This window comes from Porites lutea, chromosome 7, assembly GCF_958299795.1.
Source record: "Porites lutea chromosome 7, jaPorLute2.1, whole genome shotgun sequence".
Taxonomy (NCBI): domain Eukaryota; kingdom Metazoa; phylum Cnidaria; class Anthozoa; order Scleractinia; family Poritidae; genus Porites; species Porites lutea.
In genome coordinates this window covers 21,766,841-21,783,965 of record NC_133207.1, presented here as the reverse complement: position 1 = coordinate 21,783,965, position 17,125 = coordinate 21,766,841, and the positions used below count along the sequence as shown (strand labels likewise).

General features: G+C 39.9%; 1 protein-coding gene across 1 annotated transcript; it reads right to left on the bottom strand.

Moving 5' to 3' along the window:
- Positions 1–1,078: 1,078 nt before the first annotated feature.
- On the bottom strand, positions 1,079–3,522 carry LOC140944603 (uncharacterized). The gene is made up of 3 exons (XM_073393722.1): positions 2,875–3,522; positions 1,989–2,806; positions 1,079–1,460 (listed from the first exon to the last, which is right to left on the bottom strand). The coding sequence occupies exons 1-3, from the start codon at positions 3,520–3,522 to the stop codon at positions 1,079–1,081; spliced, it is 1,848 nt and encodes a 615-aa protein (XP_073249823.1).
- Positions 3,523–17,125: the final 13,603 nt, after the last annotated feature.

Below are 17,125 nucleotides of genomic sequence, written 5' to 3'. Positions count from 1 at the left end.
ATGCTTCTCACAATATTGTCCATACATCACCCACAAATCACACAAAGTGCGTTGATATTCCTCTTGAAGTCTTGCAAGAAATTCTGTGCGCCCCCCATCGGTATTTTCTTTCACAGTCCCCCAGTGCTGCAAAAGGGAGATCAAACCTTCGAAATATTCACTTGCATTTGGAATATAGAAACGATCAGAAGCCATCTTGAATTTTCGTTTTCAGTCCCTCTTGGAAACAGAACTGATCAAAAACTGTCGCCTCTCTTCTTGATTTAAAAAACAAGCATCTTGATTTAGAAAACGTATGTCTTGATACATGACAAGAAACTCGTGGGAATTGAAATTAGATTCTACAATGTCGATGTCAATGTCAATGTCAATGTCAATGAAATCCAAGATATACCTTTATCGGGTAATTTTATGGTTTCATTCGACGTTGAAAGTTTATTTACCAACATACCCTTGGATGAGTGTATTGATCTAGCGGTTCGCTACATAAAGGAGGATAATACTGACATTAAGTTAAGTGCCACCGAGCTTAAAACCCTCTTACGTTTTGCCACAGCCCAAACTCCTTTTTTGTTCAGTGGTTCTTTTTATGATCAGGTAGATGGTGTGTCTATGGGCTCGCCCCATGCCCCCGTCTTAGCCAACCTTTTTATGGGGCATAATACCAAAATTAAACGAGGTTTACCTGTAAGGTGAAGTTTGATTTGGGTTCTGTGAGTCATTGGTCGGGAGCGAAGGAGTCATGTGAGAAAGCGCACGAGCCCGGGAAGATCAGTCTTTAACAGATGTGAGCACTTACACCCAAGCATGGGTGGGTGAATAACGCATGGGTGGGCACATGACTCCTTCGCTCCCGACCAATGACTCAGAACCCAAATCAAACTTCACCTTACAGGTAAGCCTCGTTTAATTTTGGTATTCTGTTTGGTCATTGGTCATTGGTCGCTACGGAGTCACGTGAGATTTTAAAGCAGTGTGAGTGCGAACTCAAATAAACAGCAATGATTTATATCAACATGAATCTGCTTTAATAATATGCTCTCTTAGCCATCAAAACATACAACCGTAAGAAACTATCTTAGTTGTCCCCACATACAGCTTTAAGGAGTTCAGCCCCAAAATTCTCTCGAGGGGCCACTGGTTTGTCATAAAACTTTGTAAATGTGGACTCCTGGGACCACCCAGCACTTTTCATAATTGTGGCAATAGAAATGTTGTTCCCCTTTGCTGCAGAAGTAGATGCTGATCTGGTGCTGTGTGCACTGTACTTTGAAGTGTCAATTCCAGCAACAACCAACCAACGAGTCTTAATCCACCGGCTTACTGTATCAGGGGAAACAGCTTTTTGAGGCTTAGTGTAACTAATAAAAAGCTGCTTCACATCACCCCGAAGAATATCTGTACGCTTCAGATATTGCTGAAGATGCTTTACAATACAAAGACTAACATCTGGTGCATAATAATAATAACATAATTTATATAGCGCTAACTCCACTAATTGACCAAAGCGCTTTACAATTCATAACATTAAAATAATTAAAAAGATCCCACTGGTAATAAAATATGAATAAATTAAAAACCTATTTGCAGTCTTATTTATAAAAATATCACAATAAATCCTATTCGAAATTATCAAAAAGTTAAACATTATATGCTTTTTTAAAAAGATCGGTCTTTAAGTGTTTCTTGAATAAATTAATTGTATCTAAACTTCTAAGATCTAATGGCAGCTCATTCCAGAGTTTAGGTGCAGCAACGGAGAAGGCCCTGTCTCCGTATGTTTTAAGTCTTGACTTCGGAACTGCCAGAAGTTTTTGATCAGTAGAGCGTAGCGTACGTGAACATGTACGATAACTAAGTAATTCCGTGATATATAATGGTGCCATACCATTTAGCGCCTTATAAACTAACAATAAAACTTTAAAAAGAATCCGAAAGTGAACAGGTAACCAATGCAGTTGAATCAATACAGGGGAAGGGGAAGATAGGCCTGAAACTCAATACAAGCTAAATGTTTACCAGGTCTCGAAGTTTTCAACAATGAGTTAATGGATAACACACACTTATCAGCACTTATTTGCATACAATCAATTGATAATGTGTGCAGAGCCTGGCGACGCTGTCCTGAAAACAATGCCATCAACATAACCACTTTCAAAGTCAAGTTCTTCAGACTAAGTTTCTCAGGTGGGCCTAGTTTAGCTAGGTAGGCTACTACCACCGTCACATCCCAAGTTTCTTGATACCTTGGTAGAGAGGGTCTGCATTCGCAGATTCCCTTGATGAAACGACAGACTAAGGGATGCTGTTCAAAAGTGTAATGCTCTGATGTAAAACAAACAGTAGATAAAGCACACCGGGCTGTATTGAGAGCACTATATCCAATCCCTGTTTGGTAGAGTTCTGCCAGGAAATTAATCCCATGTTCTATAGTGGCTGAAAAGGGATTAATCTGCCTTTGACTACAGTACTGTTCCCATTTAGCGATGAATGGTTTATATTGTTGTTTAGTGCCCTTTCTCCAGGACTGCAGGATGAGTGAGGTAGCTGATTCCGAAAGGCCTCTGCCTTCAAGTGATTTCCGGACAAGTGACATATCAGCAGGGTGAGTTTCTGGTGTAGTGGATGCACAAAGTCTGGCTGTTGAGGTAGAAATAAGGTGTGTTTCTTTTTGGCAAGCACAAGGGGTTTCTGAACCAGCAGTCTCATTACCGATGGCCACCATGGATGAGTCGGCCAGCATGGCACAACCAACAGTCCTGTGGCCTCCTCTGCTTGGATTTTCTGTAACACTTTTGGGATGATACTAAAAGGAGGAAAAGCATAAAAAATGTAAGGTTTCCAGGAGATTGAAAAGGCATTAATAGCAATTGCTTCAGGATCAGGTTGGTAGGTGACAAATGGCCTTAGCTGGTAATTAAGCCGAGAGGCAAATAGGTCAATCTGAGGCTCAACATGAAGTTTCCTAACAGCCTCGTGGAAAATTCCTCTGTCTAAGGTCCATTCAGTTTCTTTCCTAGATTTCCTGGACTCTTCATCAGCTAGAGTATTCTCTTTACCCGGGATATGACTTGTGGTTAACCACATGTTATTGTCAAGGCACCATTCCCAGACCGTACGGGTTAAATCATTTCGCTTTTTGGAATGGCTTGTGCCCATTTTACCTAAATCTGACACAGCAGTCATGTTATCAATTCGCACAAGGACATGCTTCCCTGATAGTTCTTTATGAAATGCTTTGAGAGAAAACAACACTGCAAGCGTTTCAAGATAATTAATGTGATTAGAAGCTTCTTCAGGGGTCCAATGCCCCCCAATCTTGACATTATTGAGTACTCCTCCCCAGCCTCCTTTACTTGCATCTGTGTATAAAGTGATCTCTGGCTGAGAAAGGCTTATAGGGTTATGCAGTGACCTTGCTGAGTTTACCCACCACTGCAAATCACCGCGAGACAACTCAGACAGTTGCATAAATGCATCAAAGTTACCCTTGTTTAAGCGCAAGGCCTCCGTTTTGTCCATGTCCAGTGACCTAAAATGCAAGGGCCCCAGCTGTGCTGCCGGAAAATTTGAGCAACCCAAGAGTGGATCCCACCTCTCTTATTGTGGGGTGTGGACACTGCAACAGGCCTTGACAGGTATGAATTATCTTCTCGATCTTCTCAGGAGTTGGATAGACTGTCATTGTAATTGAGTCTATAATAAAGCCCATAAAGGTGATTCGCTGTTGCGGAACAAAGGATGATTTTTCAGGGTGTACAGTAAACCCAAGGGAATCAAATAAGTTGACAGTATCCTAAACATTTCTTTCACAGTCATCATAGTCATCACCCTGGAGATATGAGTCATCAATATGACTTGCTGAAAGGTGACCCAGCTGTCTTAAATGTGAATATACTGGTTTTAATAATTTAGTAAACTTCCTGGGGCAAAATACCAATCCATTTGGAAAGCAAACATACTTATACAGTTTTCCTCGCCACTGAAACTTCAGGTATTTTTGGTCTGCAGTGGCGATAGGTACAGAATAATAAGCATCCTTTAAGTCTATTGATGCCATAAAGCACCCAGGTTTTACCATATGTAAAACAGTATTAAGTGAGTCCATTTTAAAATGGTGATATTGCACATGAGTGTTTAGGCACTTGAGATTTAAAATAACTCTGAAGGAGCCATCCTTTTTGGCCCTAGTGAAAATAGGAGAGAGATATTCCCCTTCTTCGTGACCACTTGGGGTAAGAACACCTTTAGCAAGTAGTTTATCTATTTCGGTATCAATGACATACTCTTCATCCAAATCAAGGATTTTCTTCTCTTTGGGAACAACTCTTTGATAAGGAGTCCTAGTAAATTCAATTGGCTGGCCTAATATCATTTGCAATATCTCAGGGTCTGAGGTTAAGGCCTGCCACTGATTATAATATTCTCTCAGCCCCCCTGCTTTAAAGCAGTGAACTTTGTGCTCAAGATACTGTAACATATTTACCTTATCTGTAGGAATATCAGATCGTTTCACTGGCTGGACTTCTTCGCGGTTTCCCGTGGTTTGTAGAAATTGTTGTGTGGCCGGTAAGACCGGCCCCTCTTCCCTAAAAAAGGCTTTCCACTAGAGTGAGAAGATTTGCCCTTCCAGCCCTCGCTGTGGTTTCGATAAGATGACTTGGCAGTGGTCGTATGACCAATTTTGTTGGTTGCTTATATTGTTAAGGTGAGAGTGCAACTCATCGCAAAAAAAACAAGCCCGCGATGGGTACTTGAGAGCCACACAACGCGGAATATTCGGCATTTAAGTTTGGTTTGATAGCGTCGCGTCGACGGTAAGACAGCTCAATGTTTACATGGCCTAACAATGCCAGAGCGTCAGCGTTATATGTGACTAATTTCAACAATTTCTCAGTGAGAGCCAACGCTGAAGTCTTCTCAGGATCTGCACGGATGGCCAGCAGTGTGTCAGTCGCTTTGGCGACAGCACTACCGACTTTGACAAGTACTTTCTGCATGTTTGCAAGACGTAAATCCGCGCTCTTGGTCCCGTGCTTCAGCTTATTCCATATCTCGGGGTTGACCTTTGGCACAGTTAATTTCTCACAATTATCGGGTCGATTATATTTCGCCAATTTTTCTTTTAATTTGGCTTCCTCCAACTTAGAGCCCTATCGCTTATTGACGATATCCGCCAATTTCTGAGCGACTTTCGGGTCAGTTTGCTCGTCCGACTCAAAGTCTTGAGCAATTTCATTGAGCAATGCGTCCTCTGTGACAGAGCTGCCCGGTTTTGGCGGGTCGCCGTTGGGCGGGAAATTGGGTACCTCGGAATCTGACTGTTTAGGGTCTGAATCTCCGCTATCGCTAATTGTACTAGGTGCAGGAGGTTGTCTTCTCCTTTTCGGTGGTGTAGCATGGTCTGCTGGTGCGTCATCTAAACGTTTCATTGCGTTTTCCATTGACAGCATGGTGGAACTCATTTGGGTCATGGCCGACAATACGTTAGCCAGCACTTTGTCTGTGCCCTGGTGCGAGGGATTCGCTGACTCATTTTCTTCAGAAAGTAAATTATCTTCTTCTGCCGGTGAAAGGGGGTCCCTTTCCCTGATATTTTCGGCAGCCATAAGGCGATTTTCTCGGTGTTCGCTCAACACTGAGCGAGCAAAACAACAAACGTCCGACCTTCCCGAAGGATCGCACACAACTGATCTTCCCGGGCTCGTGCGCTTTCTCACGTGACTCCGTAGCGACCAATGACCAATGACGAAACAGGAAAAGAAGGTTTGGATAGAAAAATACAAGGGCTCTAAGATTTTGTTCTATCGACGATATGTCGATGACACTTTTTGCGTATTCGAGAGGGAGCAAGATGCCGTTTCCTTTTACAATTACATCAGTTCCCAACAAGTAGATAACAAGTTAGCTTTCTTGGATGTCTTGGTCAATAACAACCCTGTTAATCTCCAGACATCTGTTTTCCGTAAGAAAACTTTCACGGGGCTCCTAACCAACTATTTTAGTTTCACTTCGTTTTCCTACAAAATGGGTCTTGTTAGAACACTGGTGGACAGGGTTTACGAAATCAACAATTCTTGGCTAGGCTTTCATAAGGATATAAAAGATCTTACCCTTATTCTACGTAAGAACCTTTTCCCTGTTCGCATGGTGGAAAAGGTCATCAATAGATACGTCAGTAGAGCTACAATCCGCCCATCAGCTAGTTCTCAGGTTCAGCAAGCCGTTTCAACTTATTATTTATAGTTACCATATGTAGGCTCCTTCATTAGAGAAGCACAGAAAAGGCTACGCAAACTCTTTCAGCGCTATTGTACTAATATCGAAATTAAGTTAGCTTTTTCTTCTTTTAAGGTTGATAGTATGTTTAGTGTGAAGGATCCTGTTCCTCTCGATCTCCGTTCGCGCGTTGTCTACAAGTTTTTGTGTGCAGGTTGTAATGCCTGTTACATCGGCGAGACTAGCCGACATCTCTCGACGCGCGTTCGTGAGCATCTGAGCAGGGATAGGAATTCACACGTTTATCAGCATTTGCAGCAATCCCAGGCATGTCGTTGTCTAGCTAATACGAATTGCTTTTCCATCGTGGATTATGCACCCAACAGACTACAACTTATGTTGAAGGAGGCAATGCACATCAAATAGGAGAATCCCACTTTAAACAAGCAGCTGAAACATGCTGACTTAACTCTCTCGTTCTGATATTATTCTTTAAGTTTATTTTATATATATGTATATATCTATTTTTGTTGTCATAAGATTTTGTGTTATAACCATTGTAATTATTTCAATTTTTACAATTTTCTTCCTTGTTTTAAGTGTAGTGCTCGCGCAAGTGTTATTCCATATCTCGCGCATTTTAAAATTGTACGTTAATTTTTCGAAATTTTGATTTGTATCATTTTTTAACTTATACGTCATTGCTTGTATTATTCAACCGAACTTACAAACGAATTTACAACTGAAGATGATCGTTGAACGATCGAAACATGTCTTGTTTTAAACTTAAAGTTGTTGTCCATTTCTTAAAAATAGATTCTACAATCTTGACACATTCAAAAAGCAAGTTGATGCTAATTGTATCGATCTTGATAGTGAATTTGTGGATTTGAATTATAAGTTGCATCTTTGTTATTTTGTCACTTTTGGCGTAGCATGATTACTCGTATTGGCAAATTTCGTCACTTGTTTGCCCCCTGAAAGTCCACGTTACATTCATTTGGTTTCTTCCCATCAGTCCTAAAGCGCATGCAAAAATGGCGGATATCAAGAATAAGGCCCTGTTTGCCCTTGAACGAAAAAGAGAGCTTGTCGTTTGCAAAGAAAATTGAAAATTTTGCAATAACAATTTTTTTGGTTTTTGCAATCTTGTTCACATCTGAGACAAGCGAAATTTTTTCGTATAATCAGTAACGTCAATCTTCGCGAAATAAGATGACCCAACGAAGGGTAGCTGGAACAAAGGATTTTGTCTCCTGACTAAAATTGGGCCTTCAAATGTTCTCTACGACATCTTTCAAGTTTGGTGACAGTTGAGAAAATTTTGGTAAGTGAAAAAAATCGTTTGCACTAAGAATGGCTTCCTGTTGACAGATTTCTTTTTGCAAAACGAACAAAAATTTTGCGGAGTGCCAACAGGGCCTAAGGTCTATTGGTTTTCTTTTTATTTACAAGGCCGAACTCAAATAACTCAAAGTTTAGAAACAACCTGTGGTGTGCCATAATGAAAACTCACTTATCCGACCTAACCATGTGATATTTGATGATGAGCAGATTTGCCGCCGGCTTTCCCATGACGTCATCTACATTTAAAACTATATAATTATTTTACTTTTATGAAGTATTAGAGCATCAAAAACCTAATATCTATACAAATTTTTAGTTCGAGGGGGCTCTTCGATTTTTGATCCAGTACGCTTTAATTTCTACGATTTTTCTGGCGTAACGCGGTATTTACATAGCGGCCGAGAGAGCTATCGTGGGTTGGAAAGTTATATTTTGGGGGATTTTGTTATCTGAACAGGCATTGTACATATTAGAAAACGTTTAAGTGTCATTGTCTGAGAAAGTGTTCCAGGGGCCAAAAGTTGTGGTCAACCGATTTGGCTGAAACTTGGCACAGAAGTTGGGTATAACGAGATATTTTAAAAGCCACTTTGGCTCACTTCTCTGAGTTTTAGTTTTGGAGTTACAGGAGGGGTCTCATTTTTTGCCCTTTGAGCACCAAAAATCCAGTCTTCCAGGGGGCATTTTGAAAGTGTGATAAGACCCCACTGGTAAATTGTGCTACCAAATGAATTTGACCATGAACTCTACTATAACAGAGCTTTCAGTTCATGCATGTAACTTTGTCCTCAAGGTATTGCAAAGAGAGGAGCCTGGGGCTAGAGTTTGGCCAAAATTGATGTTAAAATTACAACCCTAAATAGCCATTTTCAAAATTTCACTGTATTCACCTGCCTTCTTGCATAACTTCCAAACCTATACCACTGTTTACTTTGGTCACCCAGTTATCAAAATCAGTTGAGAAAAATTTGGCTTATCATGGTTTATTGAATTTTTGGAACAAACACTTCATGCCCCTCTAAGGCGATGCAAAATGGAATTTTGAGCCTAATTCAGGCCATAAGCAAACCAAATTGTTAACAAGAAGCCCTTATTCTGTATTTGGTAAGTGAAAATGAATTGTCAAAGCCAAATTAGTTTTGTTGTTTACAAATACACCGATTCTTACCTTAAAATTGATCTAAAACGGGCCTCTGATTAGCGCAACAAACACATAATTTAGCAAAACAAAGGTGATTTTATTTTTTGAAAACCTAGTAACCACCATAGAACACAAATGATGATATTCTGATGTACATATAACAATCTTTTACAAGATGCTTAAATTTTTCTTTGATTTATAGTCAGTTTCACGTCATATTTCTAAGCATTACTCCAAGCATGGAAAGTCTCCATATTTTGTCAGGCCCATTTTTTTACATTTTTACCAGATAAATTTAGCTTATCAAAAGGTTCGTTAACATATAATCTTCGTCTGACCTTGTAATAGCCTGAATAGTTGTTTTAAATACCCATCAGCAAAGAAGCATGACAATACATACGTAGCTTACACAGACATATACGAGCTTCGGTGAGCAGTATCGAGGTGAGCTTTGATTTTCCGAGTCCTTTAGAGCTGAAAAAATGAAACCATCCATCCACGGTTAGGAGAGCTGGATAACAAAAAGCTTGTTTTGCTGTTATAAAGAAAATAACCCAAACAAAGCCTTGCATTGAGATGATGCACTTGTTATTACATAAAATTAGCTGGCCCGCCATTTTGGACTTGAAGAGTGTGGGAACTGGACTGAGTTCCCGTCCAATCCTTCTCCCGTTTCGCAGGAATTTTTTCTGTTTTTCGCCAGGGTGTTGGAAATTCTGGAAGGGATCTGTTTCAGGATAATTTTATTTTCGATGGCACTTTATTCCTTTGGAGGGGTAAATGACCAGTGCGATGTCACGTCATGGGCTGAGCAAGAAACAGGAATGCTTCCTTTGTTGTCTTGCCATAGTGACATGACTGCATGGTTAAAGCACAAGTAGAAGGGTTCAGGTGTGTCCGGGCAAGAAGAGGAAGAACTGGTGATGCCAAAGCTACAGGTGATTCAAAATATCAGTTAGGGATTATAAACGCGCACAAATGACTTCTGTCGTGATCTAGGGGACTCTTCTGACTGAAGAGAGATTTAGAGACGACGATATGTAGTTTACGATATTGTCGTCTCAAATCGTTTGTTTATGGTTGATTGATTCCCATGTTAATATCCTGGGTCCTTAGGAAGAGCACTAAACATTCATCAAATTTGTCCAAAAAAAAAAAAAGTACGATAATCTAGACAAATCTGGGTCTGGGTGGACTGAGCCCTCTCTTGGTTGATAGGAATACAGCTGCTTGTTTACATTAAGCTTGTCACTTGCACACCTTTATCTTGCAATGCACAATTCCATTATTTACCCTTTTCGTCGAAGATCTTTGCAAACATGCTGCATCTAAGTTTTTCGATGAAATTGACATTTTCAGGGAAAAAATGTCACTAAAACGTCGTCGCAAAATCGACCGAATTAGTTGATATTATTGGATTTGCTTGGAATGGGAACTGACTCTGAATTGTTCTGGAAGAGCGCGGAAGATTTGTGTATATTTGCACAAAAAATTGTTTCATTATTTAATTAAAAAATTATTTGGAATAATGTTAACTATTCAGTTAAAAGAATAATGAAAAAATATACCTAAATAAGAGTGTTATCTGCTAAAACTCTCTAAAATTCCCTAAAAAAACTCACAAAATTTTTATTTTTTTTGGATAGCGAGGGCCTCTTTTGGTGAATAACCGCTGATTAGTTGTAGTGTAGATGACTCTGATGAAAAACTGCTGATTTGTTGTGCTCAGTGAACAGTACTCTAGACACTGTTGTAGCATGTGGGTGGACTAAGCCCTCTCTTGGTTGGTAGGAATACAGAAATATAAAAACGTTTTTTCAACGTTTCTGCCTGTGAAGTGTTGCTATTCAGTATTCTCCTATATATACTGCTATTTAAGTTCTAGTATTTGTCAATTTTTTTCTAATATTCTTGAGATTTTTTAAAATTCTTTTTCGTGTCTAAAATTTCCAAAACAATTCCTACGGAATTTTGTAGCTAAGCCTATTTTAAGTTGACTTGTCTTCGACGAAACAGGCAAATAAAGGAGACTGGTGGAGTTTCAATACAAGCTGGCTCGAATTGTGCATTGCCAAACTGAGCCTTGCTTGATAAGCGTGCCCACGTGACAAGCTGAATGTAAACAAACAGCTCGAGCAGACAAAAAACAGCCTTCAAGTTATTTCTATTATTGTTATTGTTATTTTTTTTTTGATAAAGATATAGCTGCGATGAGTTTGTTGAATGTTTAGTGCTCTTCGTAAGGACCCAGGAAATTAACATGGGAATCAATCAACCATGTGAACAAACAATTTGAGAAGACAATATCGTAAATTATATATCATTGCAGTCTTTCTTCAAGCAAATAAACTGCGATAAAAATCATTTGTGTGCGTTTATGATCCCCAACTGATCTTTTGAATCACCTGTAGCTTTGGCATCGCCAGTTCTTCCTCTTCTTCCCCGGACACACCTGAATCCTTCTACAGCAAGACAACAAAGGAAGCATTCCTGTTTCTTGCACAGCCCATGACGTGACACCGCACTGGCCATTTTCCCCTCCAAAGGAATAAAGTGCTATCAAAAATAAAATTATCATGAAACAGATGGCTTTACACACCTGATGAAAAACAGAAAAAATTCCCACGAAACGGGAGAAGGATTGGACGGGAACTTGGTCCAGTCCCCACACTCTTCAAGTCCAAAATGGCGGGCCAGCTAACTTGATGTAATAACAAGTGCATCATCTCAATGCAGGGCTTTGTTTGGGTTATTTTCTTTATAACAGCAAAACAAGCTTTTTTTATCGAGCTCTCCTAACCGTGGATGGATGGTTTCATTTTTTCAACTCTAAAGGACTTGGAAAATCACAGTTCACCTCGATACTGCTCACTGAAGCTGGTATATGCCTGTGTAATCTACGTATGTATGGTCATGCTCCTTTGCTGATGGGTATTTAAAAAAACTATTCAGGCTATTACAAGGTCAGACGAAGATTACATGTTAACGAACCTTCTGATAAGCTAAATTTATCTAGTAAAAATGTAAAAAAATGGGCCTGACAAAATATGGAGACTTTCCATGCTTGGAGTAATGCTTAGAAATATGACGTGAAACTGACTATAAATCAAAGAAAAATTTAAGCATCTTGTAAAAAGATTATTATATGTACATCAGAACATCATCATTTGTGTTCTATGGTGGTTATTAGGTTTTCAAAAAATAAAATCACCTTTGTTTTGCTAAATTATGTGTTTGTTGCGCTAATCAGAGGCCCGTTTTAGATCAATTTTAAGGTAAGAATCGGTATATTTCTAAACGACAAAACTGATTTGGCTTTGACAATTCATTTTCACTTACCAAATACAGAATAAGGGCTTCTTGTTAACAATTTGGTTTGTTTATGGCCTGAATTAGGCTCAAAATTCCATTTTGCATCGCCTTAGAGGGGCATGAAGTGTTTGTTCCAAAAATTCAATAAACCATAATAAGCCAAATTTTTCTCAACTGATTTTGATAACTGGGTGACCAAAGTAAAAAGTGGTATAGGTTTGGAAGTTATGCAAGAAGGCAGGTGAATACAGTGAAATTTTGAAAATGGCTATTTAGGGTTGTAATTTTAACATCAATTTTGGCCAAACTCTAGCCCCAGGCTCCTCTCTTTGCAATACCTTGAGGACAAAGTTACATGCATGAACTGAAAGCTCTGTTATAGTAGAGTTCATGGTCAAATTCATTTGGCAGCACAATTTACCAGTGGGGTCTTATCACGCTTTCAAAATGCCCCCTGGAAGGCTGGATTTTTGGTGCTCAAAGGGCAAAAAATGAGACCCCTCCTGTAACTCCAAAACTAAAACTCAGAGAAGTGAGCCAAAGTGGCTTTTGAAATATCTCATTATAACTAACTTCTGTGCCAAGTTTCAGCCAAATCGGTCGACCACAACTTTTGGCCCCTGGAACACTTTCTAAGACAATGACACTTAACTTTAAAAATGTATATGACTATCTTGGGAGATGAATCCTAGCCTGAGTATCAGGCGTTTCTAGGGAAAAGGGGAAAGATGGAAGCGAAAAAGGGAGAGAGCTGAAGAAGAGAAACACCTGACACAGATGCTTTTACTGGAACCTTCCACCGCCACACAGCATGATTCGATACCATCCAATCAAAATCACAATAAACGTGTGCGGGGAAAATTGTAAATTGCTTTTGTTTACAGAGTTACATCAGGCGCTTGTCTGGCAGCTAAAAAGCTGATGTTATCCCTCGTATTCTAGGGTGGTTGAAAGGAGCTACAAGAATAAATAGGAAGGTGCGATGGTGAAACACCTATGCCTAGAAATTATCAACCAGCAGCAAATTCCACCACTTCACAGACAGCTCGTGAAAGCTGTTACAAGTTCAAAAAGAAGTGAGAGCCTATTGCAAAGGTCAATCGCTTTGGCGAAACATGACGGCGCCCGCTTGAGCTTAAGACTTTTCAAAAAGTGAGAAAATTTTGGAAGAGGAAGCGAACGAATTCCAATCACGTACGCTATCGTAACCGCCACAAGCAAAGTCAAGCTTTTTAAAAGCATTGGTGCTGTCGGCTATCTCAATGCATGGCTACCTCGCTCTATTTTCATTTACAGTAACAATACCCTTATAACGGCAGAATGTTGTAAATCAGAACTTAGGTATCTGAAACACTGATATCATCTTCTTTGTCCCGGTCTTGTGAAACCAATACTCGGACATCGTTTCGGCAGAAGCTGTTATGTGAGGCTTTTCCATACTCTGAGTACATCTTTCCTTTAAACTACGAGGCCTTGAAAACACAATTCTTGCGCGGGTTTTATTTTTATTCCAGGAAAGAACTTGAGAGCGCCCTCTAGAGCCTTTCTGAATTCCTCTTTGCGTCTCTGTCCATAAAAGTATCACATACCGGTAACATAAAATCAAAACATCTATGAAAAATTTCAATGGCTTCTCCTTGCCGATCGCTCTTACGGTCGGTGACGTCAAGGGGTATTGTGTGTTATCCAATCACTGCAACATCCAGATTTTGGATTTGTCACACGATTTGCTGAATGTTTTGTGTCAGGCCTTCCTTTCTCTTCTCCCCCTCCCCCATCTAAAATCTCCTCTCCCCTAGCCTCTTAGGAAGGCCTGATACTCAGGCTAGATGAATCCACGCTTTCGTATAGAGTGTTTTCACATGACGTCACGGCGGCCATATTGGTGTCCCAAATAGGCCTTTCCCGATTGCGCTCGTAAAATCCTAAAAAAGTGCTGGCAAAAATGGCTAAAAAGTGCTCAAAATCTCAAAATAGTGCTCAAATAGTGCTAAAAGTTGTGAACAGTTACCTCTAAACGTTTCGTAAATATGTCAATTTTTACTGAAGTAATCAACAATCTATTTGCGTAGTGTTATTCGACAGGTTGTTACGGTTAGGTTGTTAGAATATAGAGCAATCATATTTCCTGGTTACGAATTGTAAATAAATTCAGCAGTATTAGTGCAAAGCCTAGACATCAGATGATTTAGAAATTTGAGATGACACACGCATGATACATCAGCCAATCAGAAACTTCTGTTCTCACGCTCAGTAAGGATAAGTCCACGTGCCTTACCATGACAACGGTCTTTTATTCTTGACAACATCATTAGTTATTCAAATTTATGACCTGGAACACGACTCTCGTTGCGAGCGACACACAGTGTTTGCTTTAAAATGTTTTAGAAGACATATGTTGCTCGAAATTTGCTCGAAATGTGAAATATTGCTCAAATGTTGCCCAAAGTGCGAAAAAGTGCTTAAGGGTGCTCAAAATGCAAAATAGTGCTCCAAACTCAAAAAAGTGCTCAAAAGGTGCACAGCGCAGTCGGGAAAGGTCTAGTCCCAAAACAATGAAACGGCGGCCACCCCAAACCAGTCCTCTGGGAGTTGTACTCTTTTCTTATGCAAACGCTTTCTTTTGTTCCAACAAATTTGCATAGACGCTTGCCACGTTAGTGAAAACACTCTATACGTCGCAAAACTCAGTGACTGATGTTTCTGTTAGTTTCCGGCCGCCATGTTGGACTTATCGTGCCTATCCAAATATCGGATGGGCAATAATCAATACTCTAGCAATCACTCATTACATATCATTAGCTAATTAAAAATTCTAACATTACAAATGAAGTAAGTTTAATAAACGAGCAGCAGTGTTTTATCGGGTTTAAAATCATTTTTGCTCTTTTATCAATTTCTGGAAAAGCGTGTCTCAATGGAGTTGATAGCAATGTCACTTTTGTGTACGTTGGAATCACCCCTGAGCATACGAAAAAACATTACGTATGAAATTATTATGCAAGAAAATCAAATCTCACAGGTGTTTAGAAATTTACCAGTCTGCGAACGTCACTATAACCACGTACTAACCGAAGAGAACATAGTGTCTTGTTCCAGAGCTTTTCGGAAGCCTAAAAATGCCGAGGACGAGAGGAAGTTAATCGAAAACAGTACCCCAAAATCAACAAGTGCAGTGAAAAAGTAGTCTTTGAAAAACAACAATCCAGTACTCGAGCGTTACGTATTCACAGCTGGCAAGTCTTGAGTGCAACGCTTGGACACGGCTATTGCCAATACTACCGCGGAGTCACTGAACTTTTGGCTGATTAAATCGGTGAAGGAACAAAGATTAATAGCTCTTAATTTTGTGCAATAGTTAATTTACTGCGTGTGTTATTTTGAAATAACATTAAATATTAACCCACCATTCGTTGTGTCAGTTGCTGTGTTGATAATTAATATTCATAAGTCACGTGCAGTGACATTACGACGCGAACGGCAACGAGGATGTCAAGCCGGTGAACAATAGTTTTAATAAGCAAAACAACAACTTAGCACGTGCAGCACACTTTTTTGTACATTTCTTTGCCGGTTTTGCAGGACTACGACATGAAAATACCAAATTTCGCGTTTTATGGAGAACGTCAACAAGCAACGACGAAATTTTATTTCTCTCTCTGAACTTGGATAAGGTTCCTTGGAATTCAAATTCAGGAGGGTTCGCCTACATTTGACAAAGTAAGTATGTAGAAATACCGTAAAATTCCGAAAATAAGCCCCTTCATGTATAAGCCCCCCAAGCTCGTAACGCAAAAAACCCTTCGTTAAATCGCCCCGCCAAACATAAGCCCTTCCCGGGGGGCTTCTACTCGGAAATTTCCCTCAAATACAAAGTAAAACAAAGAAAACGCTAAATTTCGTTTTAAGAATAAGGCTAGCCCAATCGATTTTGAAACGCAAATTTCCCTCCGTACATAAGCCCCTCAAAAAGGGCTTTTAAAAGATATAAGCCCCGGGGTTACTTTCGGAATTTTACGGTAATCGCCATAAAGACTGAAAGAACGTACTAAATGTACTTTTTACGAGAAGTTCTCATTTCCGTCGTGTCGTCCCTATTATATTTGATAAAACACCGTACACTAATAAGGTGAGGGGAAAGTTTTATCGATATAAAGTCACTGCTCGCGATGTATTATCGACCATTTGCATACCTGCCAACTCTCCCGGTTTTCCCGGGAGTCTCCAAGTTTTTCATCAAATCTCCCGATCTCCAGGTTAGAGCACCAAATCTCCCGGATAAAATGGACTTTTGAGCATTTCTGTGCTTTAGTTTGAAATTTAGTCCATTTTTTCACAAAATTCGAACTTTTTTTATTCCATGTACAGTTTCTGGGCAATTTTTGCACATGTTTAGTCAATGACAAAGATTAGTTCGTCATTACAATGATGAAAGCGCATTTTGATCCCTTGTACGTCATGTAAGACGTCTTATAATGTCCTAAGGCAATTTGTTGGCACGGGGGGGCGGGGAGTGGGGGTGTTGGTGCTGTTGACATTCGGGGGTGGGGGTAGTGCAAAATAGAGAGTCTCCAGATTTTAGATCTCCGGAGGTTGGCAGGTATGCATTTGATAGGTCAATGGGCTTATGAATTATTAATGTATTTTTGAAACAAGGTAAAACAACTTTGAAAGGTACGCTTTCTTGAAGAGATGGGATTTTAGTTGACGTTTAAAGGCATTGATGTCGGCAGCATTTCTGAAAGAAACTGGCAGTTCATTCCAAAGCCTTGGTCCAGCGATGAAAAAGGCCCTATCTTCGTAGGTCACAGTTCTAGATCTCAGAACACTTAAAAGTTCCTAAGAACAAGATCTAAGTGAGCGGCATTTGCCATATCTCATGAATAAAATGCGGTGGAATCTCATAAGAAGATGTCACGTACTATTTTTACAGGCTCTTCCTCGGCGCTTCATTTTTCGCAAAGTAGAGGCGAGCGAGTGGTGACGAACCGCAAGGGACCAAGGGATTGTCGAAAGAGAGAGGCCTGGGTACGAGGCAGCTATATTTAGGTGCTTTAGTGGACAATAGGCCGCGGCAAAGGGAGCTGTTTTTTCCTGTGGTGAGAC